This window comes from Mustela lutreola, chromosome 14 (genome assembly GCF_030435805.1).
Source record: "Mustela lutreola isolate mMusLut2 chromosome 14, mMusLut2.pri, whole genome shotgun sequence".
Lineage (NCBI taxonomy): Eukaryota > Metazoa > Chordata > Mammalia > Carnivora > Mustelidae > Mustela > Mustela lutreola.
This window is the reverse complement of record NC_081303.1, coordinates 52,393,672-52,420,887: the sequence shown is the minus strand read 5'-3', so window position 1 is coordinate 52,420,887 and position 27,216 is coordinate 52,393,672. Positions and strand designations below refer to the sequence as shown.

General features: G+C 35.4%; 1 protein-coding gene across 4 annotated transcripts in view; it reads right to left on the bottom strand.

The window, feature by feature from the left end:
• Positions 1-27,216, bottom strand: part of KCNT2 (potassium sodium-activated channel subfamily T member 2) — a 351,736-nt gene that overhangs the window by 230,261 nt on the left and 94,259 nt on the right. For all 4 annotated transcript variants that reach the window (XM_059146350.1, XM_059146351.1, XM_059146352.1 and 1 more), the window contains exons 2-3: positions 17,973-18,052; positions 15,689-15,788 (exon numbers count right to left, since the gene is read on the bottom strand). In XM_059146350.1, the coding sequence (XP_059002333.1) occupies positions 15,689-15,788; positions 17,973-18,052 (180 nt within the window). The remainder of the gene's footprint in view (positions 1-15,688; positions 15,789-17,972; positions 18,053-27,216) is intronic.

Genomic DNA, 27,216 nt, shown 5'->3' with positions numbered 1-27,216 from the left:
ACATCTACTTAGACAACTGATCTCTTCAACTGATCCAAAACAATCCTATGACCTTTCTCTCAAACACTGGTCCTCTCCATTTTGTACCTGTCAGCAAATGACACCAAATTCCACCAAGCCTGGTTACCCCAAAACTTAGGTATCATCTTAGATTCTTTCCTCTCCTGTATTTGCAAATACAAAAATGTGATGCAAATGACATCAGTTATCAAATCTTTTCAATTCTTACCACCAAATATCTGTAGAATGCATCTACCTCTCCTTCTCTACTACCACAACCACTTCAACCAATCTACCATTTTTTTTGATTCTTGCAAAAACCCACCAAGTAGGAACCTACACTTCTTTTTGCCTTCTACATTTTTCCTCCAAATTACAAATACAGATTCTTTTTAAATGTGACTTGGATCACATCACACCTCTGTGTATTGGCCCTACACTTTTGTCGGGCAAAACTCTTAAATGGCGGCACTCTTAAACTTACTCAACTGTGACATGACCCTTCCTATCCCAGCCATTTTTATAGGAACTCTTCCCTTATCCTAGAGCTCTCAGCTCAACTCTCTCTCAGGAAAACCTTCCTTGAAGCAGCCAATCAATCAACAATCAACGTAGTCAACTAGTCTCTTAGGTGATCTCACTCACCAGACCTCTTCTGCCATTTATGTAGGTCATAACTTTACATTTATTTGCATATATATTTCCTTAATAGTTGTCTTCTCATTAAATTGCAAGTTTCCCTAAGATGAGACAGTATGTCTATTTTCCTCACCATTATAATCCCAATGTCTTTATGAGCACACACCTATAGTAAGTTAGGCATCAATATAAACAAATGGATGATGCCATAAAGAGAAAAATATGGCTGATGAGTTCAGCCATAGTGTCCTGTCCAAAACACATCTTATATTCTCAGTGACAAGATATGTAAAGAGGGATATGGACATTTTTCATAGATCAAAATTATATGCTATAAAAATTACTAAATAACTAAGTAAATAGCAATCTCTGGAAAATTATAAAATACATTGTGAATCAAAAGTTTAAGAGCATTTTCAAAGAGAAATTAATACTTAATGTAGAGGACCTAAAGTTAGTTATCAAATAAATAGCATTTTCTTTGGACTGGGATGTTATTCTATTTTGTTAGGTCTTGAAATACCACAGGTTCTTAAATTTGAATAAAACCTTAAAGAAAAGCTGTTTCTTAGACAAGGCTATGTCATGTGAAATAGGTTTCATAATCCTTAAATATATTTCTGCAAAACTCTAATATATAAATTGCAGGTTGAAGTGAGCTCTCCAAAGGAAAGTCATCTTTTCCACGAGTTGACTAAGTACTAAATTGGGTAAATACATAGAAGAATAATGTATAAATTTTGGTAAAAAGCTAGTGCCCAAACTCTTTTAACAAAATGAACTTATCATGAAAAAAGAATGTAGGGACTGATCTGCACATTTCTAGATCATCTCCAAAACAAATGAGACAGAATGCGGAAACGGGCAACCAGACCATAATTCCAAATGCAGCGTCAATCCCACTTGACAAAAACGCATTAGGAAGAAAGAATAGCTATACAGGAATATCTACCGTAGCAGGAAAGGAAATGGAAGAGAATTAAAGTAGCCTCATCATCAACAATAGAAAAAAATATGAAAATGAGAAAAAAATGTCATTGAAAAGACGATGTTTATAATATTGATCTAACTATATCACTATGGGCATGTTATGTACATGTATTGACACAAAGAGAATTTACAAAAGATTGGGCCTCAAAATACTGAAAGTACTTATTTCCAGAGACTGATATTTTAGGCAATTTTTACTTCCTTTTCCTGACATAGGTATTCATATAGTAATAATCATGAACCAAGTATAAAATCCTGAAAAATAAAGTCAGTTTTGCTTTTGTTTATTAGAAAAATAAAACAAGAAAAGCAAACATAAAAACCAAGTTCAATCAGACTGAACTATGTTTATAGATAAAATCCATCTTTGAAGTATCGTTATGAAAACTGGAAGAACCGTATCAAACCATGGAAGTTATGGCAAAAGTTAACTATAGAAAGTTAGTGACCTGTAGCCTCATCCACGTTTCACAGGATGATTATTTATGGTTTTTCCAAAAGATAAGGACATAGCTGCTAAAAAATACCAGAGAAGCTTTAGCAGCTGAGGCAGAAGTCCAGGGGTAGATATGTTAACCAAAGAAATAATACATTTGCTAAATACATGAAAGTCATAAGGTAAATATGTGGGGCATAATTCATATGAAAGGACCTGCGACTCACAAACTTGAGATGAATGCAGATTGATAGCTCTCCAAGAAAACAAATGCAGCTTGTATTTTATTGACAACAGTATAATACCCTAAACCAGGGTGGAAATGATAAAACTCCCATAACCGCAACAAATATTGAAAACTGAGTCCTAGGTATGGTGCTAGGCTCACATCTCAAAGACATGTAAAATTTAATGTATGTCAGTGGGGCACCTGGGTGACTCAGTGCGTTAAGCATCTGCCTTCTGCTTAGGACATGATCCAGGGTTCCTGGGATCAGCTCAGCAGGAAGTTTGCGTCTTCTTCTCCCTCTGCACCCCCCGACCTTGCTCGTGCTTGCACTCTCTCTCTCTCTCCCCCACAACTTTCTTTTTCAAATAAATAAAATGTAAAAAAAAAAAAAAAAAAATAGGGGCACCTGGGTGGCTCAGTGGGTTAAGTCTCTGTCTTTGGCTCAGGTCATGATCCCAGGGTCCTAGGATGGAGCCCCGCATCGGGCTCTCTACTCAGCAGGGAGCCTGCTTCCCCCTCTCTCTCTGCCTGCTTCTCTGTCTACTTGTGATCTCTGTCTGTCAAATAAACAAATAAAATCTTAAAAAAAAAAAATAGTGTGTGTCCGAAACCAAGGAGACCACAATACTGATGCACAGTAGAGTCTTGACAATACATTAGGAGGATTTTTTAACAACTGATTCCTTTCAAAACACTAGACACACTACATACCAGGTTAGACAGTCAACTAGACAGTCAACTCCTTAGAGAGTGAGGAGTATCGTAGGGAGAACTAAAGGCTGACTCTTTGAGAGACTGGACTTTAAGAGCCTTTCCACCACACATGCACGGACTGAAGCTTTCTATCAACACTCCTCTCCCTTCTCCATGGTACAGAGTTGAGTGCAAAAAGGCACTCTTCAGCTAAAGGCTACATTTCTCAGCCTTTGTGTGAAAGTATGGTGATATGACTGATTCTCACATGAGATCTGAGAATAAAATGCAAGTAAAAGTGATGCTTGTCATTTGTTGCCAATAGTTTCAAGAAGTATATAGATATATATACATACTACACCATGCTCTCTTTACCTTTCCCAAAGCTGTTTGCAGAGGATGCTTATGTCTTAGCACATAAACACAAAATAGGAGTGGTTTTCATACACAGTAATGTACTTACCATGTTACAGAGTGTGTGCATGTATGTATGTATGAGTCACAAAACGAAGAAAAGATCTACAGTAAAAACACCAGCATTAGACTCCAGTAAACAAAAAGTTCTTTCGAATTTTTGATATTATATGTTAGAGCACTTGGTGCTATTTTAATCTATACTGTAGCAAATATACATGAGAGAAGAGAAGGTCTACATTATCACATTCCTTCTGATCAGTCATCAAATATTAAAAGATATTGGGGGGGTGCCTACGTGGCTCAGTCAGTTAAGCATCTCACTTCCATTCAGGTCATGATCTCAGGATCCCAGAGTGAGTGGAGCCCCCAAGTCCGTTGGGCTCTGTCCTCAGCAGAGAGTCTGCTTCTCCCTCGCCATCTGCCCCTCCCCCACACTTGTGTGTCCATGCACTCTCTCTCTCTCTCAAATAAATAAAATCTTTAAAAATATATATAAATAAAAGATATTGTCAAAATTTATTTCTCTTTTAATAACTATTATCCTAAAGGAAAAAATAATCTTTAAAATGTTAATGTTACCTGAACACATTTGTTGCTCTATTAGCCACTGATTTTCAATGTAAATCCAAATGCTATACAATAAAAGTACATTCATGTGCTTCTTACCTTGTCTCTATTACTTGATGTTAAAAACTAGCAATCACTTCCACAATTTTTAAAGCACAAGGGGATACATTCGTTCTGACACACAATGAAAACCTCTAAGCACCAGCAGGCAATGAGTCAACGCCAATGGTTCATCTCTCAGTGAAATTCATAAGTAACATGCCAGAGGTGTGTTTCCTCTGCTAATGCCTTTAAATCATTTACTACAAACTGCGTACATCAGAGTTTGTCATCTGTGCTATTTCATACATTAGCAATATTTTTTCATAGCCTCAGTCTGTCCATACTTGCAACATTTTTCTATCAGTTTTGACTGTAAAGGGACTTAAAAATAAAGCAAAGCAGTACAAAATATCCACAGCTTTATTATGTCAGAAGCTCTAATTAAATAAATCTTTTTGCTGAATTAGCCTCATTATTTTAAAATAGAGGCTGTGCCCATAAAGGCCACTTCTGTTTTTCATTAACCAATACTGCATTGACAATGGGAACTGAACAGAACATTGTATTCAAAATGGAGCCATAAGTTATGTTATTATGTTTTTTAATTGCAGTAATCTGGTTTTTCAAATGTATATCCTCTATAATTATGGCTAAATATTCTCAGTAATATGACACAGAAGTTAATTGTAGGAAACTTTGTTCCTCTTAATGTTTTTCAAATAATATAATTTTACTCTGCCATCATCCCCCAATGCCCTTTCACCCTTGGAGAAATTCTATCATGTCTCATTTATGATTTTTAGTTTTCTCTAATGTACATTTTATTTATAAATCACCAAGCTTTAATAATTATTCTGGTATGTGTTTAGAAAGAAATGTAGCATGAACCATTTTTAATAATACATAGACAGAAAAATGTAATAAATGTAATATGCACTGGCATCTCTAGCCAGTGGCCTTCAATCACCTTGATTGTGCAACACTTGCAATAAAACTGCTGAACACAATTTCTTTAATTCAACAACATTCACTGACCCACCAAGTCCTAAACTAAGTATGAGAGCTACAGAGGCAAACAGAACATGGTCCTTGCCCTCCATAAGCATGTAGAGAGAACAGAGAGGTGAATAGTAAAATCAAGGGCAGTAAGTTAAGTGTTGGGACAGAAGTATGTGGAGGAGGCTAAGAGAATCCAGAGGCCATTCTTAACCCAGAAATTAGGCTATAATCATGACATTAGCTAAGAATTTCAGGTAAGGTATTATCCAAGAAATTATTACCCTGAAGGTCCAGAAATCCTGAGGCAAGTTAAAGCAGTGGGTAGTGAGGAACAAAAATGGAAAACAGAGATCAAGAAGACAGAGTAAAATATTCCAAGGCCCAAAGACAATGGAGAGTAAAATATGTATAAGTGGCTTTAGGTAGGTCAGAATGGCTGGACGGCAGGTTGGGGAGGTGAAGTAAGCAGAGGTCAGATGATAAAGGACCTTCATTTACTCAGTTATTCACTCACTCATTTAATTATTAATACTGAGCATCGAATTTGTGCCAAGTTCTGAGGATTCAGACAACCTGTGCCCTCACAGGCTAACCAAAGCAATCCTCCTGGAATACCCAGGAAACAAAACAAACAAGTGAAGTACGTACAATATATAAAAGACATAAAGGCAATGGAGAAAAGTTAAAAGGGAAAAGAAAAAAGTATTTGAAGGAGTCTTGTGAGGAGAATACAATTTTAAACAGGATATTTAGGTAAAGCTTCTCTGAAAATACAATTCTGAGTAAGATCTGAGGAAGTGTGCCTTATGTTAGCTGATGGAAGAGAATTCCAGACAGAGGGAACAGCAGGTATGAAGGCCCTGAGCCAGGACGGTGGCTGGTATATTCCAGAAGCAGAGAAGAGGCCAATGTGGCTGGAGCAAGACGGGTGGGAGAGGAAAAGGAGGAGGTGAAGATACCGAGAAACGGGCGTTCTCACAGGCCAATAAGCGCTACAGTATTCAGAGCACAGCCGTGTAAAGATCTGACTTAAACATTAAAGAAACACTGGCTGCTATATTAAGAATAAACCAAAGGGGAGCAAAGGCAGAATTAGCAGGACTAATTAGGAGGGCTACTGCAGTACCCAGGTGACAGAAGGTGGCTTGTGCCAGGATGGCAGCATTGAGAAGTGGTTGTATGCTGGATATATCTTGAAAGTAGAAATGACAGAATTTTCTAAGGGGTTTGCATATGCTGCAGAGTGTGAGACCAAAAGAGAAGTTAAGAATAACTCTAAAGCATTTGGCCTGAGCAACTGTTAGGTTGGAATTTGGTTCAGCAGAAATGTGGAAAGCTGAGAGTAGAACAGGGTTGGGGGAAGGACAGAGTTGTCACATGTTGAGATGTGACAGAGCACAGAAGAAGTGGAGTGGAGCATGGCAAGTTTGAAATGCCTATTAAACATCCAAGTAGAGAGGATGAATATGCAGTTTGAATGGAGGGAGTGGGAAGGTTCTGGCTTCCTGTGGTCAAGGACTTAACCAGGGATGAAAAGCATAAAAAGATTAGAGCTGGGGCACCTGGGTAGCTCATTTGGTGAAGAAGCAGACTCTTAGTTCTGGCTCAGGTCATGATCTCGGGGGCCTGAAATCCCTACCTCTCGCTCTACGCTCAGCAAAGAGTCTGCTGGAGGTTCTCTCTCTCCCTTTCCTTTTGCCCCTCCGGCTGCTTGTGCTGTCTCTTGCCCTCTCTCTCAAATAAATACATAAGTAAATCTTTCTTTTTTTAAGATTTTATTTATTTACTTGAGAGAGAGAGAGCATCAGAGAGAACATGAGAGGGGAAAAGACCAGAGGGAGAAGAAGACTCCCCACGTAGCTGGGAGCCCAATGCAGGACTCAATCCTAGGACTCTGGGATCATGACCCGAGCTGAAAGCAGTGGCTTAATTAACTGAGACACCCAGGTGCCCCTACATAAGTAAATATTAAAAAAAAAAATAAAAAAGATTACTGCTGAAGCCCTCAAAGCATAGGGCAAGTATGAAAGATTTCTGCTTCTCTGTATGTAAGGCAGGAATAGTAAGATTAAGTGTATACTGAAGGAAATAACATAAATAAACTAACTAGCGCAAAGCCAGAAAAATAGCAAGAACTCCAAAATATGCAATCTTTCACAGGTTGAAAATTCCCTGAGGGCAGGGAATGTTCCTTTTCTTAGTTATATTTTGACTCATAGCAATATAAATATATAACAAGTATTCAATAAACATATAGCAAAATAGCCATAATTATATTTCATTAATGAATTAAAATTTCATAAAGAATTACCACATAAATAATTTCACAATGAAATTTCACCTGTTAATCTTTAACCCTTTAATAAATACAGAATAATTTTCATTGTCTAAATAAGCGGAGGAGTAACCAATTTATTTAAATGCATATTATCCACCACCATCCATTTTATTTTGATCTTTTTTTATTTCTTAATTTTCTTAGGGCAAACCTCCACATGCAAAAATAACTACAAAAGTTAACCATCAAACTTGCCTTCTGCTAGGAAAATTATTTTAAATTTAGTAGGCTGGACAGGAACCCAAGGTAGTGATGAGTTAAAAATTATGACACAACTATTTCCCTTACCTACTGCTTCCACCAAAGGATAGAACCTAAGATGGGAAGCCTATAAATGAACAGAAATGCAATTTAGTAAAAGCAACATGATAAGGAATGTAATATAAGATAAAATAAGCCAACAAATCATTTAACTCAAATAAGATAAAAAGCTACCCAAGTTGTATCTGAGACTTAAGATAGACGTGCATCCCAATAAATGCTGGAATGTTTCAGAAGTCATAACTAGATTTTTGTTGTTGTTGTTTTGTTTTGGGCTTTTGTTTTTTGGTTATTTTTAGATTTCACATATCACTTTTTTTTTTTTTTTTTAAGATTTTGCTTATTTATTTATCTGTCTGCAGAGCAAGGAGCGCAATGCGGGACTCAATCCCAGGAACCTGAGATCATAACCTGAGCCAAAGGCAGCGGCTTAACCTACTGAGCCACCCAGGCGTCCCTCACATATCACTTTTTAACTTATTTCACTTAGCATAATGACCTCAAGGAAACACTTAAAAAAAAAAAAAGTAACATTCCAGTACAACTAGAAATACTTATAAAGCTGGTATACATGAGTATACTGGATGCCTGGGTGGCTCAATCAGTTAAGCATGTGCCTTCTGCTTGGATTGTGACTCCAGGGTCCTGGGATGGAGCCCCATGTCAGGCCCCCTGCTCAGTGGGGACCCTGCTTCTCCCTCTCCAGGTCTGAACTGGCTTGTTTTCCCTCTCGTGCTCTCTCTCTCTGTCATTAAAAGAGTATACTTTTTTGGAGTGTATGTAAATCAAGAACAGAAAGGTATGTGGGTTTTTACAGAGATTAACCCCATATTAAACAACTAGTTAGAGTGCTCTTGTTAGCAGTTAAAATCATATGAGTTGGTGTCCAGTATTAACATTGGATAAATAGACAATAAGAGATGTTTATTTTTTAAAAAGAGTGTTATTTTTCTTTCCTTTTTTTTTTTTTTTTGAGTTTATTTCTTTAAATAATCTCTTTTTCCAGCATGGAGCCCAAACTCGTGACTCCAAGATCAATAGTTATATACTCTTCTGAATTAGCCAGCCAGATACCACAAAAAGATGTGTTTAAAAAAGAACTTATAAGGATTATGTTCATTTCTTAATTGAAAGCCAGATCAATTTAATTGTGACAAACCCCTAACACATCCTAAAGAAAATGAATTCCATAGAACACATTTTAGTTTGCATTAAAATTATAATGCAAAGGGAAGAAATTAAGATGGTGGAGAAGTAGGGGGACTCTGGGCTTCCCTCCTCCCTCAAACACAGCTGTATTGAAGTCAGATCACTTGGAACACCCAGGAAATCCATCTGAGGACTGGGAGAAGTTGGTCCCAGTTAGAGGGGCCACAAATGGTCACAGTTGGAGGGAGACAGCTTGCCAGGTGCATGGAAGAAAAACTGCAGTGCCATGGAAGGGAGGGAACCCTTTCTACAGAGAGAGAAAAGGGAGAGTAAGAAAGAGACTGAGAGTGCAACATTGAGTTCACACAAGATGAACATCTCTTTGGAACATGGACTGGGAGCAGGGTTTCTGAGTGTCACAGGTTTTTTGGAAACAGTATGTGGAGCTCAAACTCGGGTTGTGGAAGTGCATGACTTTTGCAAGAGTAGAGCTGTGGAATGTGATCCTAGGGAGAAGGAGGGCACTGGCCCCAGAAAGCACAATATTGTGTAGGGATTTCCTGGGTCACACCAGAAGAGAACATTCCCATTCCTGTAGTACATTTGTCCTCTCCAAGGACAAAAGACCCTGTAGGTACCAGCAAACAGCCTTTCATCAGCAAGGGACAGAGGCCTGTGCAGAGGATGGATAACCTAGTTATTGCTTTTCCCTATGCTACACCAAAGATTCTGCATGCTGTGCAAGCATGGGACTGTTTTTCTGGGACAAAGCACACCAGACATAGCACAGCAAGTTTCTACACTAGAAGGGGGGTGGTGGCGGGGGGTCCCTGCAGTGCCAGGTCCTTTAAGATGTGGAGTTTTGAATCCCAGCTATGAACCAAAGATAAAATGAATGTGGGATGTGGTACCAGGCACTGACCTCACTACCTTGTGAAGGCTTCCTGAACAGCAGGGAGTGTGGGATCCCCTTTCTGAGACAACAGAGTGACATGGCACCCTCTTCTCCCTCACCATCAACACATGGAACTTCAGAGAGCAACACAATGGCCCCCAGTGGAGGCGGAACATGCTTATACTAAACCCCATCCCCACCCCAATCCTGTGCCCAGCAAGTGCATATTTCCTGGGGTAGGTCTGACTCTGAGCCAGCCCAGCAGGCCTCTCCCCCAGAATATCATCCACAAGAAGCACCACATATGCATCAATCTACTGATCATAGAGTGCTTCAAAGCATCACCTGTGTTTCTGGTGGAAATAAGACCAGGCTTTACTTTTTCTTTTTTTTCCCCCCACCTTTGGCATCAGACTTATAGTTTTTTGTTTGTTTGTTGTTTTCGTTGTTGTTGTTTTTGTTGTTGTCCTCCCATTTCCTTTTCTTTCTCTCTCTCTTTTTTGATCATTTTTTTCTTTTTTTTTTCCCAGGCTTATGACATCTAGTTAAAGGCCCAAACATCCCCCCACTGTAACAAGGAGGAACCATGCAGAGGACTGACCAGTGGGAAAGAGCAAACTGTAATAGCAGAGTGCAAATGCATACACCAGAAACACTTTCTGAAGTGCCAGACCCTGGACAGTGTATGACCCCTTTTTAATGTAGAATTGATCTCAGGTGCAGAAAACACAACTAGCTTTCAAAACACACAAAAGACAGAAACTTAGTCAAAATAACAAGACAGAAAAAAAATCACAGTCAGAGACTTAGTCAAAACATATATACACAATATATCTGAACAAAAATTTAGAACAACAGTCATAAACTACTAGATGGACTTGAAAAAAGCATAGAAGATACCAGAGAAACCCTTGCTGCAGAAATAATAGATCTAAAAAATTCTAAGGCTGAAAATAAAAATATGCTGTAACTGAAATGCAGAACTGACTGGCTATAGTCACAATGACAATGGAAGGAGCTGTGGAGAGAATACAGAAGATAAAACTACAGAAAATAATAAATTTGAAAAGAAGAAGGGAAGAAGACTCTTAGCTCATGAAGGTGACATAAGGAACTCAGAGATTCATTAAGTGAAATAATATCTGTATCACAGGACCCCTGGAAGAAAAAGAGTGGGAAAAGGGGGCAGAAGATTAACTTGAACAAATTATACCTGAGAACTTCCTTAATCTGGGGAAGGAAACAGGCATTCAAGTTCAAGATGCACAGAACACTCTCCTCAAAATCAACAAAAACAGGTCAACACCACAACATATCATAGTGAAACGTGCAAAATACAAAGATAAAGAGAAAATTCAGAAAGCAGCTAAGAATAAAAGGTCCTTACCCTACAAGGGAAGACACATAAGGTTAGCAACAGACTTGTCCACTGACACTTGACAGGACAAAAGAAAGTGGCAGGATATATTTAACATGCTAAATGAGAAAAATATGTGGCCAGGAATATTTTTTCCATCATGGCTGTCATTCAAAATAGAAGGAGAGGTAGAGTTCACAAGACAAGCAAAAACTAAAGGAGTTCATGAACAGTAAACCAGCTCTGAAAGAAATATTAAAGGAGACCATTTGAATAGGAAACAGAGTCCAAAAGTAACAAAGAATAGAAAGGAACGGAGACAGTATACAGGAACACTGACATTAAAGGTAATACAATGGCATTAAATTCATATCTCTCAAGAATTACTCAAGGTAAATGGACTAAAGCTCTAATTAAAAGGCATACTGTATGAGAATGGATTAAAAAACTCAATATGCTGCTTAAAAGAGACTCATTTTAGACATAAAGACACTTCCAGATTAAAAGTAAGGGGTTAGAGAACCATTTATAATACCAATGGACATCAAAAGAAAGCTTCAGTATCCATACTTATATATCAGAAAAACTAGATTTTAAACCAAAGACTGTAATAAGAGATGAAGAGGGGCACAATATCATATAAACGGGGTCTATCCAACAAGATCTAACAATTGTAAATATATATGTCCCCAATTTGGGAGTAGCCAAATAAATTAATTAATTAATAACAAACTTAAAGAAACTCATTAATAAAAACCATACAATAATAATAGGGGACTTTAACACCTCACTCTCAGCAATGGAGAGATCATCTAAGCAGAACATCAACAACAAAAAACTGATACACTGGACCAGATGGACTTAACAGGTATATTCACAGTATTCATCCTAAAGCAGCAGAATACACATTCTTTTTGAGTGCATATGTAATATTCTACAGAATAGATGATATAACATATTAGGTTACAAATCAGGCCTTAAACACTACAAAAAGATTGAGATCATACCAAGCATATTTTCAGATCACATTCCTATGAAACTTAAAGTCACCTGTAAGAAAAAATTTGGAAAGACCACAAATATATGGAGATGAAAGAATATCCTACTAAAGAATCAATGTGTCAACCAGAAAATTTAAAAAAAATTTTTAAAATACATGGAAGCAAATGAAAATGAAAATATCACAGTTCAAAACCTTTGGGACGCAGCAAATGCAGTCCTAAGAGGTAAGAATATAACAACACAGGCCTTCTTCAAGAAGCAGTAAAAGTCTCAAATATACAACCTAAAGCTCCTTATATCTAAAGGAGTTGGGAAAACAGCAGCAAATAAAGTCTAAATTCAGCAGAAGAGAAATAATAAAGATTAATGATACAGAAAAAAAATAGTAGAACACATCAACAGAAACTAGGAGCTGGTTCTTTAAAAGAATTAACAAAATTAATAAACCTCAAAGCAGACTTAACAAAAAGAAAAGAGAAAGGCTCAAATAAATAAAATCATGAATGAAAAGGGGAGATCACAACCAACACCTCAGAAATACAAACAATTAGAATATTAGGAACAATTATACACCAACAAATTAGGCAATTGGAAGAAATGAATAAATTCCTATAAACATATAACTACCAAAACTGAGTCTGAAAGAAAGAGAAAATCTGAACAAACCATAACTACCAAAGAAATTTAACCAGTAATCAAAAATCTCCCTATAAACAAGAGTCCAGGACCAGATCGCTTCCCAGGGGGAATTCTACCAAACATTTAAAGACTTAATACCGATTCTTCTGTTTCAAAACTGTTCCAAAAAATAGAACTGCAAGGAAAACTACTAAACTGATTCTATGAGGGCAGCATTACCTTGATTCCAAATCCAGGCAAAGACCCCACTAAAAAGGATAATCACAGACCAATATCTTTAATGAACATGGAAGCAAAAATTCTCAACACAATCCTAGCTAATTGAATCCAATAGCACATTAAAAGGATTATTCACTACACTCAGGTGGAATTTATTCCAGGGCTTCAAGGGTGGTTCAATATCTTCAAATCAATCAAGGTGATACATCACATTAATAAAAGAAAGAATAAGAACCAGATGATTCTCTCAATAGATGTAGAAAAAGCATTTGATAAAATAGAGCATCATTTCCTGATAAAAATCCTCAAGAAAGTAAGGAGAGAGGGAACATACCTTAAAATCATAAAGGCCATATATGAAAGATGCACAGCTAACATCATCCTCAATGGGGGATAATCGAGAGCTTTTCCTGTAAGGTCAGGAACACAACAAGGATGTCCACTCTCACCACTGTTGTTCAACATAGTACTGGAAGTCCTAGACTCAGCAATCACACAACAAAAAGAAATAAAAGGCATCCAAATCGAAAGAAAGAAGTCAAACTTTCACTTGTCGCAGACAACATGATACTTTATGTAGAAAACCCAAAACACTACACTAAAAAATTTCTAGACTAATACAGGAATTTGTCAACATTGTAGGATATAAAATCAATACAGAAGTCTGTTGCATTTCTATATACCAATAATGAAGCATCAGAAAGAGAAATCAAGGAATGGATCTCATTTACAATTGCACCAAAAACCATAAGATATCTAGGAATAAACCTAACCAAAGAGGTAAATGATCTGATTGAAACAAACTGAGGAAGGAACAAAGAAATGGAAAAACATTCCATGCTCACAGATTGGAAGAACAAATATTATTAAAATGTCTATGCTACCCAAAACAATCTAACATTCAGCAATTTCTATCAAAATAAGACCAGCATTTTTCACAGACTAGAACAAACAATTCTAAAATTTGTAAAAGACCCCCATAAAAACCAAAGGAATCTTGAAAAAGAGAAGCAAGTCTGAAGGGATCACAATTCTGGACTTCACGCTGTATTAGAAAGCTATAGTCATCAAGAGTGTGTGGCACTAGCACAAAAACTGACACATAGATTGATGGAACAGAACAGAGAACCCAGAAATGGACCCTCAACTCTATGGTCAACTAATCTTTAACAAAGCAGGAAAGAATGTCCAATGGAAAAAAGACAGTCTCTTCAACAAATGGTGTTGGGAAAATTGGTCAGCCACATGCAGAGGAATGAAACTGACCACTTTCTTAAACCATATACAAAAATAAATTCAAAATGGATGAAAGACCTAAATGTGAGACAGGAAACCATCAAAATCCTAGAAGAAAACACAGGCAGCAAGTTCTTTGACCTCAGCCACAGCAACATCTTCAAAGGCAAGGGAAACAATAGCAAAAATGAACTATTGAGATCTCATCAAGATAAAAAGCTTCTGCAGAGCAAAATAAATAATCAACAAAACTGAATGGGAGAAGATATTCGTAAACGAGATATCAGACAAAGGACTAGTTTCCAAAATCTATAAGGAACTCATCAAACCCAACACCAAAAAAATTAAAAATCCAGTCAAGAAATGGGCAGAAGACATGAACAACATTTCTCCAAAGAAGACATACAAATGACTAACATGAAAAAACGCTCAACATCACTCAGCATCATGGAGATACAAATCAATACCACAATGAGATGACAAATTGTACTACTAGATATTTATCCAAAGGATACAAAATAATGATTTAAAAGGACCCATGCACCCCAATGATTATAGCAGCACTATCCACAATAGCCAAAATACGGAAAGAGCCCAAATGTCCATAGACTGATGAATGGATAAATTAGAAGTGATATACACACACACAATGGAATATTACACAGTTATCAAAAATAATGAAATCTTGCCATTTGCAATGACATGGAAGGAGCTAGAGCATATTGTGTTGAATAAAATAAGTCAGTCAGATAAAGACTCATATGTGGAATTTAAGAAACAAAACAGATAAACATAGGTGAAGGGAAGGAAAAATAAAAGATAAAAAAAGAGAGAGAGAGAGAGAGGGGCACCTGGGTAGCTTAGTCCTTTAAGTGTCTGAGTCTTGGTTTTGGCTCAGGCTGTGATCTCGGGATCATGAAATCAAGTTCTAAGACACTCTCTGTGCTCAGCATGGAGTCTGTTTGAGATTCCCTCTCTGTCTCCTTACGCCCCTCCCCTCGCTCTCTAAATAAATAAATAAGTAGATAGATATTTTTTTTTTTTTTTTTTTTTTTTTTAAAGAGAGGAAGACAGAGGTGCCTGGGTGGCTCAGTGGGTTAAAGCCTCTGCCTTCAGCTCAGGTCATGATCCCAGGGTCTTGGGATCGAGCCCTGCACTGGGCTCTCTGCTAGGCGGAGAGCCTGCTTTCCCTCCTTCTCTCTCTGCCTGCCTCTCTGTGTGCTTCTGATCTATGTCTGTCAAATAAATAAATTAAAATCTTAAAAAAAAAAAAAAAAAAGAGCGAGAGGAAGGCAAACCGAAAACGACTCTTAACTATAGGGAAAAAAACTGAGGGTTGCTGGAGGGGAGGTGGTTTGAGGATGGGATAAATGGGAGATGGGCATTCAGGAGGGCACTTGTAATGAGCACTGGACATTGTATCAAATGATGTATCACTAAATTATTCCTCTGAAACTAACTACACTATATGTTAACTAATGTTAATTTAAATAAAATCTTGAAATAAAAATAAATTAAATTATCACACAATTCAAAGTAATCAAAATAACATTGTTGAAATTCAGATAAAGACACCTTACCATTCATTTCCTTGTGAAGGGTTTTCTAGTAGCACTCGGATTATGTATAATAAGCAGCTTAATAATTTGAGAGAAAAATTGAATAGACGAATTCTTAGACCTTTAAACAAACAACAAAAATTTAATTTTTATTTGAACTTAGTCCATGAAGGACCAAAAAAAAGGTCAAAAATAACTTTAAGTACAGAATTTAAACTATATTCAGACACTACAATATCATAATTGTCTAAACTCTTAAAATTTTAGGCAGCCGATTTTAATTAATTAAACATTGAAAAAAAATTGACATTGACAGATTGTATGCACTGAAAATGGCACTGAATTTTATACCCAAGAATAAATCTAAGTTTGAGCATTCAGAAGTCACAAAAATCATTTCCCATCAAGATTGGCCCAATATGCTTAGAAGTGTAAGCAATTTTTATTTCCATGGATTTTGGAATAAATTTTACCTAGCTAGAAAATCTAGCCGCTTACAAATTCACCAGATAATTTATAAATCTTTTACTTTCAGAACACCTTGTGGAGTTGATTACAGAGAAATTATAATCATGTATATAATTATATATATATGCATATATACATACATATATATGCACACACACACACTCAATTAGTAATTATATAATTGAAGAAGAATCCTAATAGCATTTTCTGGAAAATACATGCATACATACACACTTTTTAGTTCAACCAGTTGAAACTTACTTTTGACTTTAGGCTGAATACCAATGAAATCTTAAATATTTAGGGGGTATTAAGACTGCTATGTATGTATCTATAAAACTGTATAGGTCACAGTTATGCAGTCTATAGTACTTGATGGTGAAGAAGAGCAATTAACATAAGGCAAAATATGCCTAAAGTCTGATTAATAGAAGTATTACCTTTCCTGTAATTATCAGGTGGTATCTGATTCATGCATTATGAATAAAATTTTGAGAAAGGTCTTCTTATAATTATTACTTAATAAAATCTGGAAATGAAATGTCATCTTTTTACTCTGCTATATATGAGTGTACTTGAGGTAACATTTCTTAACAGCAAAATGCTAATGCTTATTAATTGTATAATTTTTCATAAGTTTCCCTATTAAAATGCTAGATACATTTTATGGGTTAGCTTCTTTATAAAATCTTTTAAACTGTTAATGAAATTGTGCTGGTTTTATAGAACTGGCCTCTTCAAATGACTATTTAATCAAAATTGGCTGCTGGTGAAGTATTCAAATAATGCATCTATCTTTTCTGGCCTGGAAAGATAGCATTGTCAGTATCAAAATCAAGGACACTTATTCAGATGATGCGGCTGCTTTAGGTAATACTTATTGGTGGGACTTCCTTGGAAATTCTAAACAACCAGATTGGAAAGGCGTAAGATATTATTAGTCTTAACTCTGCAGCTAATATGCCATTAAGAATCTCTAACCAGTGTGCCTTACATACTGAAACAGTCCCTATACTCTATTTGGATAAATTCCCACAACTCAGGCTTTTCTCTTTGAACCCTATAGAGACACAACTCAACCTAGACCACCCCAAGAAGATTCCAGGATCAAAATTCAAAAAGAACAAAATCTACAACAATCTAATATAGACCTCTCCTTTTTTGTGTTGACATTTTAAACAAAAGTCATATGAAAAACTGCACATTGACTCATTATACATGGCTTCTAAAAAATGTGTGGTATTACAGGGAAGCGACAAGTATCACTGACACATCAGCCTTGAATGGTCTTAGGTCAGTGGCTATGCTAATTTCATGTCTTCTTGAAGTTGAAATGTTTCCCAAATTTATCTGGTGAGAAAAATCAGTGGTGTGAAACTGTGGGCTGAGGCTATACTTTCTGATTCAAAATCTCCAAAGAAGGTTGCTAATAATCTGTACATTTCAGAAAGCCCTTATGATGCATGACTGGGAAACATTAAACTCTTCCTCAATAAATCAATTAATTATTCCTGTTCGTAAGAGCCTAATCAGTATCTCTTAAAATAAGGGTACCCTGATTTAAGTTCTTTTCCTCAATGTCTCGACTAATCCAGATGGTTCTCTCACAAGTCTGCTTATTGATGTGGGATTTGGAGAATTACAGGTATTCAAAAACCCTACCAACACCAAATGTAACATCTATGCTTTCTAAACTTTTATAGCCTGGTAGACAAGATTATCAATATTCATTCTAGATAAAAGATATTTTGCAAAAGGATTGCACAGCTGAATTTTTTAGGCAATTTTTTTAGGCAAATATGTACAAACACATAGGAGAATAAAATAAATGACTTACTTGATCTCTGGTTTTTGATAAAAAATAACTTTAGCCTCTCTTTAAATGTGTTTTCATTCATATAGAATTCAACTTGTACCCTGCAAGCAAAAGATAAAAGTATAAATAATCTAAAGATAAATACATTAAAAAGTAATTTTATTTAATGCATTAAATACTTTGCATGAATCCCCACTACAGAAAATGAAAATTGAGTAAAAATGCTGAATTTTTTGGAGAAAGAGTTACTTTCTAATTCTAAACATAGAATAAGTTCAAATACCATATATAATTAATTCTATTATCTGTATTAGCAGATGTAATACATGGTATAGATAATTCAAAACAGCAATAATATGTGTCTTTGGAATAATTTTGAAACAGTGTTTTCCCAAGTTCTTTCTCTGTCACTGGAATCATTTAGGTGTCTGAAGGATCCAGTTTGAACACTATCACCTGATGCACTGTGTCAGAATCTTAAGGGACTAGGCCTGAAACTCTATTTTTAAAAAGTCTTTCCCTCCATCATGACCCTATTTGGGACACCACATTATGGGACACTTAACCTCTTTATTTATTTATTTAGGCTTATAATAAAATATACATGATCAACAAGGAGTAGTAATGAATGACAAGTAGAATGTTAAAGTCAACATAGATAGGTTATAAACCAGACAAAACAATTATGGAACTGATTTTATATATTTAATCTTCAATACAATAATACCAACAGTGTAAAAAACAGTAGCATACTAATAAATACATTTGTTTTCTCCCTAAATTCCAGCAAACTTCTCTCACATGCTGACTAATTAATATTTTCAAAATGCTAACTGAAAAGAAATATTATGTTCATGATTTGTTAATAATTATCATTTGAAATTATATTTTTATTTGAAATTTTCTTAATTAAATGGTCGTAAGTACAACTTATTTTAAGTTATAATTCCAAAATAGCTAAGAAAGCACTTTAATATTTACACAACAGATTCAATTTCATTTTTCCTAACATCATGAAATTTTGATAATGTGATCTGTATAAATTAGAAACTTTATTTTGTAACTGGTATTTTGTAACTCTTAATCCCCTTCACCTATTTTGCACTTCCCAACTCCTATCCCCTCTGGCAACCACCATTTTATTATCCATATCTCTGAGTTTTGTTCTTATTTTGTTTGTTCATTTATTTTGTGTTTTTTTTTTTAAGATTAGTGAATATAAGTGGAATTCTAGTTTTAAAATACTCTGTATAAAAAAAAAGTCTGTATAGCAAGATGAATATAATCAATAATATCGTATTGCAAGTTTGAAAGTTGATAGGAAAGTAAATCTTAGAAGTTATCATTACAAGAAAAGAAATTCTAGTTTAGTCCAGTAAGTCTGTATGGTGATAAATGGAAACTAGATTGATTTTGGTGATCATTTCACAATGTATACAAATGTTAAATCATTATGCTTACACCTGAAACTAATATAATGTTGTATGTCAATAATACTTCAATTAAAAACTGCAATATCCTCCAGCAAAACACTTACATATGCAAGTACATAAACTTATACACTTATACACACTACAAAAGTGCATGAACACACATGCATGTATCTTAAGAATATCCAGGAGTATCTTAGGAATCCATCATTGAATCTGTTTCCCTTATTTTTTGTACTGAAAAGGCAGTTCATTTTAAATAAAGCAACTATAACATTGATGTCAAGCTGAATTATTTCAAATCTGCTATGGCTACAAAAGTAAATTTGAAAGGACATATCATTATTATGCAAATAATTCCACAAAGGGCCATGCAAGTTTGCTCCAGAGTTACCAAATTTATAAGACTATGAGTCCATTCTTCCGATAATATCTGAAGCTCAGTATTGGGTGTGTAACAGAGATGTAACTAAAATTAGGTCATTTAAAGCCTTATGCAAAATAATGAAGGATCTGGAAAGCATCTCATATGAAGACAAATTTAAAGAACTGGAAATGTTTAGCCTAAATATGAAGAGTTAGCAGTAACAGAATATCTGTCTTAAATACTGAAGTGAACATCATTATTAAAATGAATTGACTCATAATATGATGCTCTATTATATAGGATTAATCATAGAGAAATAGGAGAATTAGGAATGAGATTACCCAATTTGTAAATGATCATCAATGTGAAGTGAAGAGCTCTCCAATATATAAAAATGTACAAAAGACTGGATAACAGTTTGAAATACTGTGACTGATTTTTATTTCTTTTTTTTCCTGAGGTAAAGCCAATTTTGCATGAGATAAATTCTCTCATTAAATACTTCCAGATTCCCTCCTCATTATAATATTATGTGAAGTAAAACTATTAATAAATATAGTGATATCTGAGTCAATACGATCACCAAGGAGCATAAGACATTAAAGCATAAGTTTATACAAATGTTTTTTTTTTAACACTAAGGCTAACATACAAACAAAGCAAAACACTTTTTGATCCATATCTTTTCTTGGGTAGAGAAAAATGACTAAGTTAACTACTCATAATATTGAGCAGAGTTTTCTTTTATTTTTGTAATAACAACCTTTACCAGAATCAAAGCCAGTTAGTGTATTCTTGGAGGACCTTCTTAGCACCATACAGTTCTCTAAAACTCAGGGACTTAGTACAGAGTTTAGTGTTTATGCTTCCTAATTTTTTCCACGATTTTATCTTAAATAGCCACTTCATATTTCCTTTTCCAGATTTAAATTTGCTTTCCCTTTTTTCCTTCTCTCCTTCCCCTTCCTTCCTTTGGTCCTTCCTACCTTCCTTCCTTCCGAACTCTCTCCTCCCAACTAACTTTATCTGAATTTATCTCCATTCAAATAGGTCAACTTAATGCACTCTCTAGATCATCCCCAGAACACCACAGTTTTAGTCACATTTACCTCAATGTAACAGTGGAATTATAATTGTATTTTTAAAAATGGAATTACAATTAGTATGTGGTATCTTGTCCTATTGATATGTTCTCATTGTTTAAAAATATTAGCTTTATATTGGTCAACGAAATTTTATTTGATTTGCATAGACCGTACATATTCTTTGTGACATTTATTTCTGGGTATTTTACAATTTTGGTTGCAATTTTTTAAGTGTTTTGTTCTAACTTTCAACTTTCGGTTTTAGTATTATAAATGGCGACCATATTGAGTTCTTTCATATGCAATAATACATTTTTTTCAGATTTATTGCTTGCATTTTCTGGACAATCATGTCATCTAAAAATCAATATTTTTATTTACATTTGTTATTATGTTGACTAGCACTTATTGAAGAAAAAATATCAACTGTGGTATGTACTCTTAGAAGGCCTCTTATGCTTTAGCAATAATTATGTTGTTGACCCTGAAACTACAATAAACATTTATATCTTATTAAAAGATATATTGACATATCTTTTATAAAGATATAAAAAAGATATAAATAGATACAAAAAGATATTGAAAAAGATAAAAAAGATATAAAAGATAAATTGATTGCTATCAAATGCCTTTCTTGATTCTATCAAGTTGGTGGTACCTTTTGGGGATATTTTTGACAGTGATTTGATGAATTGTTCTAATAGTTTTTCTATCTTGCAATTATTTTTTTCAATTCTTGACTAGTTTTGGTAGTCATGAATTATTCAGGTAATTTACTCATGGATTCATTTTCTTATATTTTTAGAAGTTTTTCCTCCTTAGTCATAACTAACTAGTATATTGATGTGCTATCATCTTTAGATTATCCCAATATCTTCAAATATGAATTGAAAAAATATACAAATTGAAAACCTCTCCATATTTTTCTATAACAATTTGATTACTACAAAGATACTTTGTATAACCATTGTCAATTTGCCTTAATATTAACTTCAATTTGTTATTTTTTTTTCTTTTCTTTTCCTTCTGTTGCTCTGTTTATTTAAATTTAGTATAAAAATCATGCAAGATCTTGTTAAAAGCCAACTTCCTTGTCTCACTCTTAAAATTCTTTACTAATTCTAAGATAGGCCTCACCATTTTAACCACACAAAAAATAATTCTGAACCAGACTGTAAACACATTGTTCTTTCAGAAAAACTATTTCACTTTTTTCAAGTGCTAATAATACCCTGGGCTCTGTAGGATATCAAACCTTTGCATATATTCTCTTTGGGACTTGTAATATGTACAAGGAAGAGTCTTCCTCTATTTCTATTTGGTGCTCTCCCTTACTACCTCCCTCTGAGACTGTCCTATTAGTCACAGAGTCCATGCATGACTATTTATGATTATATTCAACTCTAACAAGGCAAAACCTGCCTGGACGTTCTGGTCTCAGCAGATAGGTTCAGTGGACACATGTTAGTCTCTCTGTGTATTGCTGGTGAGTGTTTTCTTTGGAAAAGCTACATCTGGATGTCAAGTTAATGTACATAGCTCCACTGCGATTCCCATGTCTAAGAACGTTTCCCTTGGCATCATTTTTGTGCTTTTAAATTGGTGCATCTTTCTAACTCTATGTTGGGTGCTCTGACTCCGAAGAATAAGGAAAAAAAAAAGGAAAGTCTCTCTGCATATTACTAGCAGGTTTCTCTCACTCTATTCCCACCACTACTAAAACTTAAAATGGGGATGGTATTTATGAGAATTACACCTTTCCAAATATACATTACTGTAAATGTATTTATTTTTTCTAAAGTCATTGATACGCACCAAATTATGTCCCCTAAAAAAGATATATTCAAGTCCTAACTCCAATATCTCATGTGACCTTATTTGGCAATGAGTCATTGCAGACATAGTTCAATTAAGATTAGGTCATACTGGAGTAGGATGAGTCTGTAACCCAGTACCACTCATCTCTTTATTAGAGGAAAATCTGGACACTGATGAAGAAGAAAGATGGCCATATGAAGACAGAGACAAAGACTAGAGTTTTATGGCCACAGTCTCAGGAACACTAGGGTTACCAGAGGCTGAAAAGGCGAGTGAGGATTCTCCTCTAGAGACTTAGGAGAGAGGATAGTACTACCAACAACTTGATTTCAAACTTCCATAATTAATCCAGAGCTTGGAATTCATAAACCTCTGTTGTTTTTATGCACCTTGTTTCTGGTTCTTTGTTATGGCAATCCTTCAAAACTAATACACTAATATTCCATGATGACGACAATAGCATTTCACAGTTATATGAAGTAAGTCCTTTAGAATTAAGCTCCAGGAGAGCCAGAACTGTATTTTGTTTTGTTCATGATTATATCTTTAGCATGTCACATGTTACTTGCAACCTATTGGGCATTAACTGTGAGTGACTGAAGGCCTGAACAAAGGGGTAGGGTAGTCTCTAGTTCTTTCTTTAGTATAAACCTTAGGACTCAGTGCATAACTCGTGTGAAGATGAAATGCATCTTCTTTCCTTTCTTAGATTATAACTATTTGAGGATACAAAACCTGGGTTTGTAGTGAGGTCAATCCTTAGAAGTTCCTTTTTATTCCAATTTGATCTACTTTAAGATTAATGATAATTCCCTGCAGATTTTTAATTTTTTTCAATTTTATTAACTTAGATTTATTTGTTTATTTGCTCTATCTCCCCATGATTTGATAAATATTTAGGGAAAAAAATTACATTATTTAATTTTTCCAATGTTGCTATGCCTTGAGAAAGGCAGACATCAACTTTACTATATAAAAAAACGGACTTTAATTCTAATAATTTTAGTGAGTTGCCTAATGCATAGCTAGTACTGAAACACAACTGGGATGTTGTTCTTTCCATTACTTCTTCTTGCCTCCTGCTTCCTCATCAACTGATTCTTCATTACTAGGAGATTTCTAGGTCATCTATAAAATATTGCAGAAAACTATTGCAAACACCAGACCCACAGAGAGATAAAGACAAGTCTTTGTTTAATTCTGCTGTTGGATTATTTACTCTAAACCAGGTTCCTATTTACAAATATTCATTCCTAACTTCTGATAACTAAATTATTTAACAGAGCAGCCATTCAAATGGATCCTTGTGAAAAAAACTAAATGAATAAGGCTATAATCAATTTTGAATCTTGAAAAATTAGTTTCGCCAATCCATGCTCAAGTGCTTCCAAGGGATTTCTACCCGGCTTCCAGCCTTTACTACATGCATGAAACTAAGTCCACTTTAAATACTACGACACCCCTTCTCCTACTTCCCAGCTTCTTTTTTGCCCATCCAATCTTCTTCATAACTACTCAAGCCTAACTTTCTCACCTCCTTTAGTTAGTAACATCTTATGAGGAGGCAGAGATTAATTCTGATGACTTTCATAGCATTCTCTTATTTTTAAAATGATATTTAAAACAATGTCATTTCTGGGGCACCTGGGCAGCTCAGTCAGTTAAAACAACCAACTGTTGGCTTCAGCTCAGGTCATGATCTGAAGGTCCTGGGATCAAGTCCCACCTCCGGCTTTGTGCTCTGCATGGAGTCGGCTCGTCCCTCTCCCTCCACTCTTCCCCCAGCTCGCCTGTGCTCTCTCTCTAATAAATAAATACATAAATAAATCTTTAAAATAAACAAGCAAACAAATAAATTAAATCATGTCATTTTTGGAAAGGGAATCCTGTTGGTATAGAAATATATGATGACTACACACACACACATATATATACACATATATCTGTATAAGTATGTTTGAATGTACATGGAGTGCTAATCACGCATCAATTTTCTTTTACTATGGATAATGATGACAGTCTCTCAATAATTGCATTTATGCTCCTGTCACTTCCTGCTAATCGAAGTTTGCAGGTAGGTGGAGACGTACATTCTTGCAGTTTCCATGATAAAACACATTACAAGTCCGCCCAAGAGTACTTCTGCATTCAAGTCTCTCTTCAGTTAGAAAACGCATGTGCTCATGTGTAGCACTCATTTGCTGGGCCGACTCTCTGCGCTCCTTTATTTTATTTTAAAGACTTAAAGGTAAGCAACCCCATTTAACTTAACTTTGTATGGTCAGAAAAAATAAAGCTAGGATGAGCGAAAAGGTACATTTTTTTTTCATCCTTTGAAAAGATTTGCCTTTTTATATGCCCACCCAACTGCATGAGTAGGGGGCAGGTGTAGTTCAAGCCATTAAAAAAAAAAAAAAAAAGAAAGAAAGAAGAAAAGATTAACAGAAGAGAAGAGAAAAGGAAAAAAAAAGAGAAAGAACTGCAAACAGAACATTTACTCATTTTTATTCTAAGTATATAATAAAAAGTAGAAAAATATATAGCATTCAGGCTTGTAGTAAACTGTTTGATATGTATTATATAACTTTATCACCACCAAACACCTCAAGAAAAAGGTCAGCTGCAGGGCACCTGGGTGGCTGAGTGGGTTAAGCCTCTGCCTTCAGCTCAAGTCATGATCTCAGGGTCCTGCGACCAAGCACTTCAGCGGGCTCTCTGCTCAGCGGGGAGCCTGCTCAGCGGGGAGCCTGCTTTCCCCTCTCTCTCTGCCTGCCTCTCTGCCTACTTGTGATCTCTCTCTCTGTGTCAAATAAATAAGTAAAAATTTTGAAAAAAAAAAAAAGTCAGTTGCTTGAAGATCGTGTCCATTTCATGTCCATTTCTTTTCTCTCACCTCAACTCTACTTCTTCCCATTGCGCGCACACACACACACACACACACACAGAAGCCCGCATGATAAGCTGCATACAAGCGTGTGTACACATACATACATAAACATATATGCATGCATGCAAACACACGCATACATTCTGGAAGAATAAAGCTGTTAGCCCCAGAAAGGCTTATAAATCTACATTATATGACTATAGGCAGCAGAGCCCCACCACAAATGTAACAGCCTCCCAATCAAAACTCACAACTACCACCTGTAAATCCCCTTTTCTTTTTCTCTATACTTTTTTAAGAGGATATAAAATACCAGGTACTCTCTAATGCAGGCTGGAATATACATCCAGTCATTTTAAAACCTTGAAGGAAAATATAACAGGGCTCACACATCCCAGGATTGCTGGGAATGGCATGGTTAAATATCAAAGCCCAGTCTGGGGAGAAATAAATATGTGTCTTTCAAGAGGAACCCACTGAGTCTCACAGTCAGGTCATGTTCAACAGATGCTAGTTCTTAGAATGATTCCAGAAATTACATGAAGACACTCAGGTACAGTGAAAGAAGCACCTTTTAATTTTATATAATTATTTTCACCAATGTCATAAGACTTTAAATCAACACACCAAGCAGCCTCTTTCATTTTGTACTTACAGGGAGAATTCACTTTTCAATAATGGACACAGCTCACTAAGACATACATATTTCTTTAAGATATTTTAGTACTTAGTACTTTTTTTTTTAAGATTTTATTTATTTATTTGACAGACAGAGATCACAAGTAGGTAGTGAGGCAGCCAGAGAGATAGTGGGAGGCAGGCTCCCTGCTGAGCAGAGAGCCCCATGCGGAGCTCAAATCCAGGACCCTGGGATCATGACCTGAGCCGAAGGCAGAGGCTTAACCCACTGAGCCACCCAGGTGCCCCAGTACTTAGTACTATTAATTCAAGTAAAAATAACATATGTAACTTGGAATAGGTAAACTCTATTGGGCTGAATATATTTAAGGACAAAGTGACACAATTTGGATGGAGAAGGGAGAACAGTCACAAATAGAATCTCACCCTAGTTTTCTACAGAAACTGACATTTTCCCCACATTAGTTTCTTCATTTGTTTTATTTCATATGTAGTATATAGGAACTAAGAGCAATAACAGCATGGACTTTGGAATCAGATTATATGTGCTAGATTATAAAATTTGCTAACTTTTATTTCCTTTTATTCAGTTATTACTTCTATTAACAGGACTATTTAATGAAAATTAAAGAAGATACCTTATATATGAGCATACAAAGCTGACAACTCATAACTTTTTCCTGGTGTGTTGGTAATAATGAAAAAAGTTCCTAGAATAAACATTTATAATTGGAGTAACAATAACTATGGATTACTTATGTCAATTCGATATAGTTGAGTCTCCAAAAAATATTTAATTGAGAAAAATAAGGATATAAGGCAATAAATAAGTTCACTGTTTGTTTCAGAAAATTCCTACAGATCAATTTATTGGAGCCTATAGTCTGTTCACCTAGGCAAACACATTACTTATCTACAAAGCCTACTCACTAACACCTGCACTGTCTTTGAACTCATTACTCCTTAAGGCTTCGAAACCCTCACTTTGCTGTGTCCACCAATTCCAAATGATTTATCATGACAACTGACCATGGCAAAT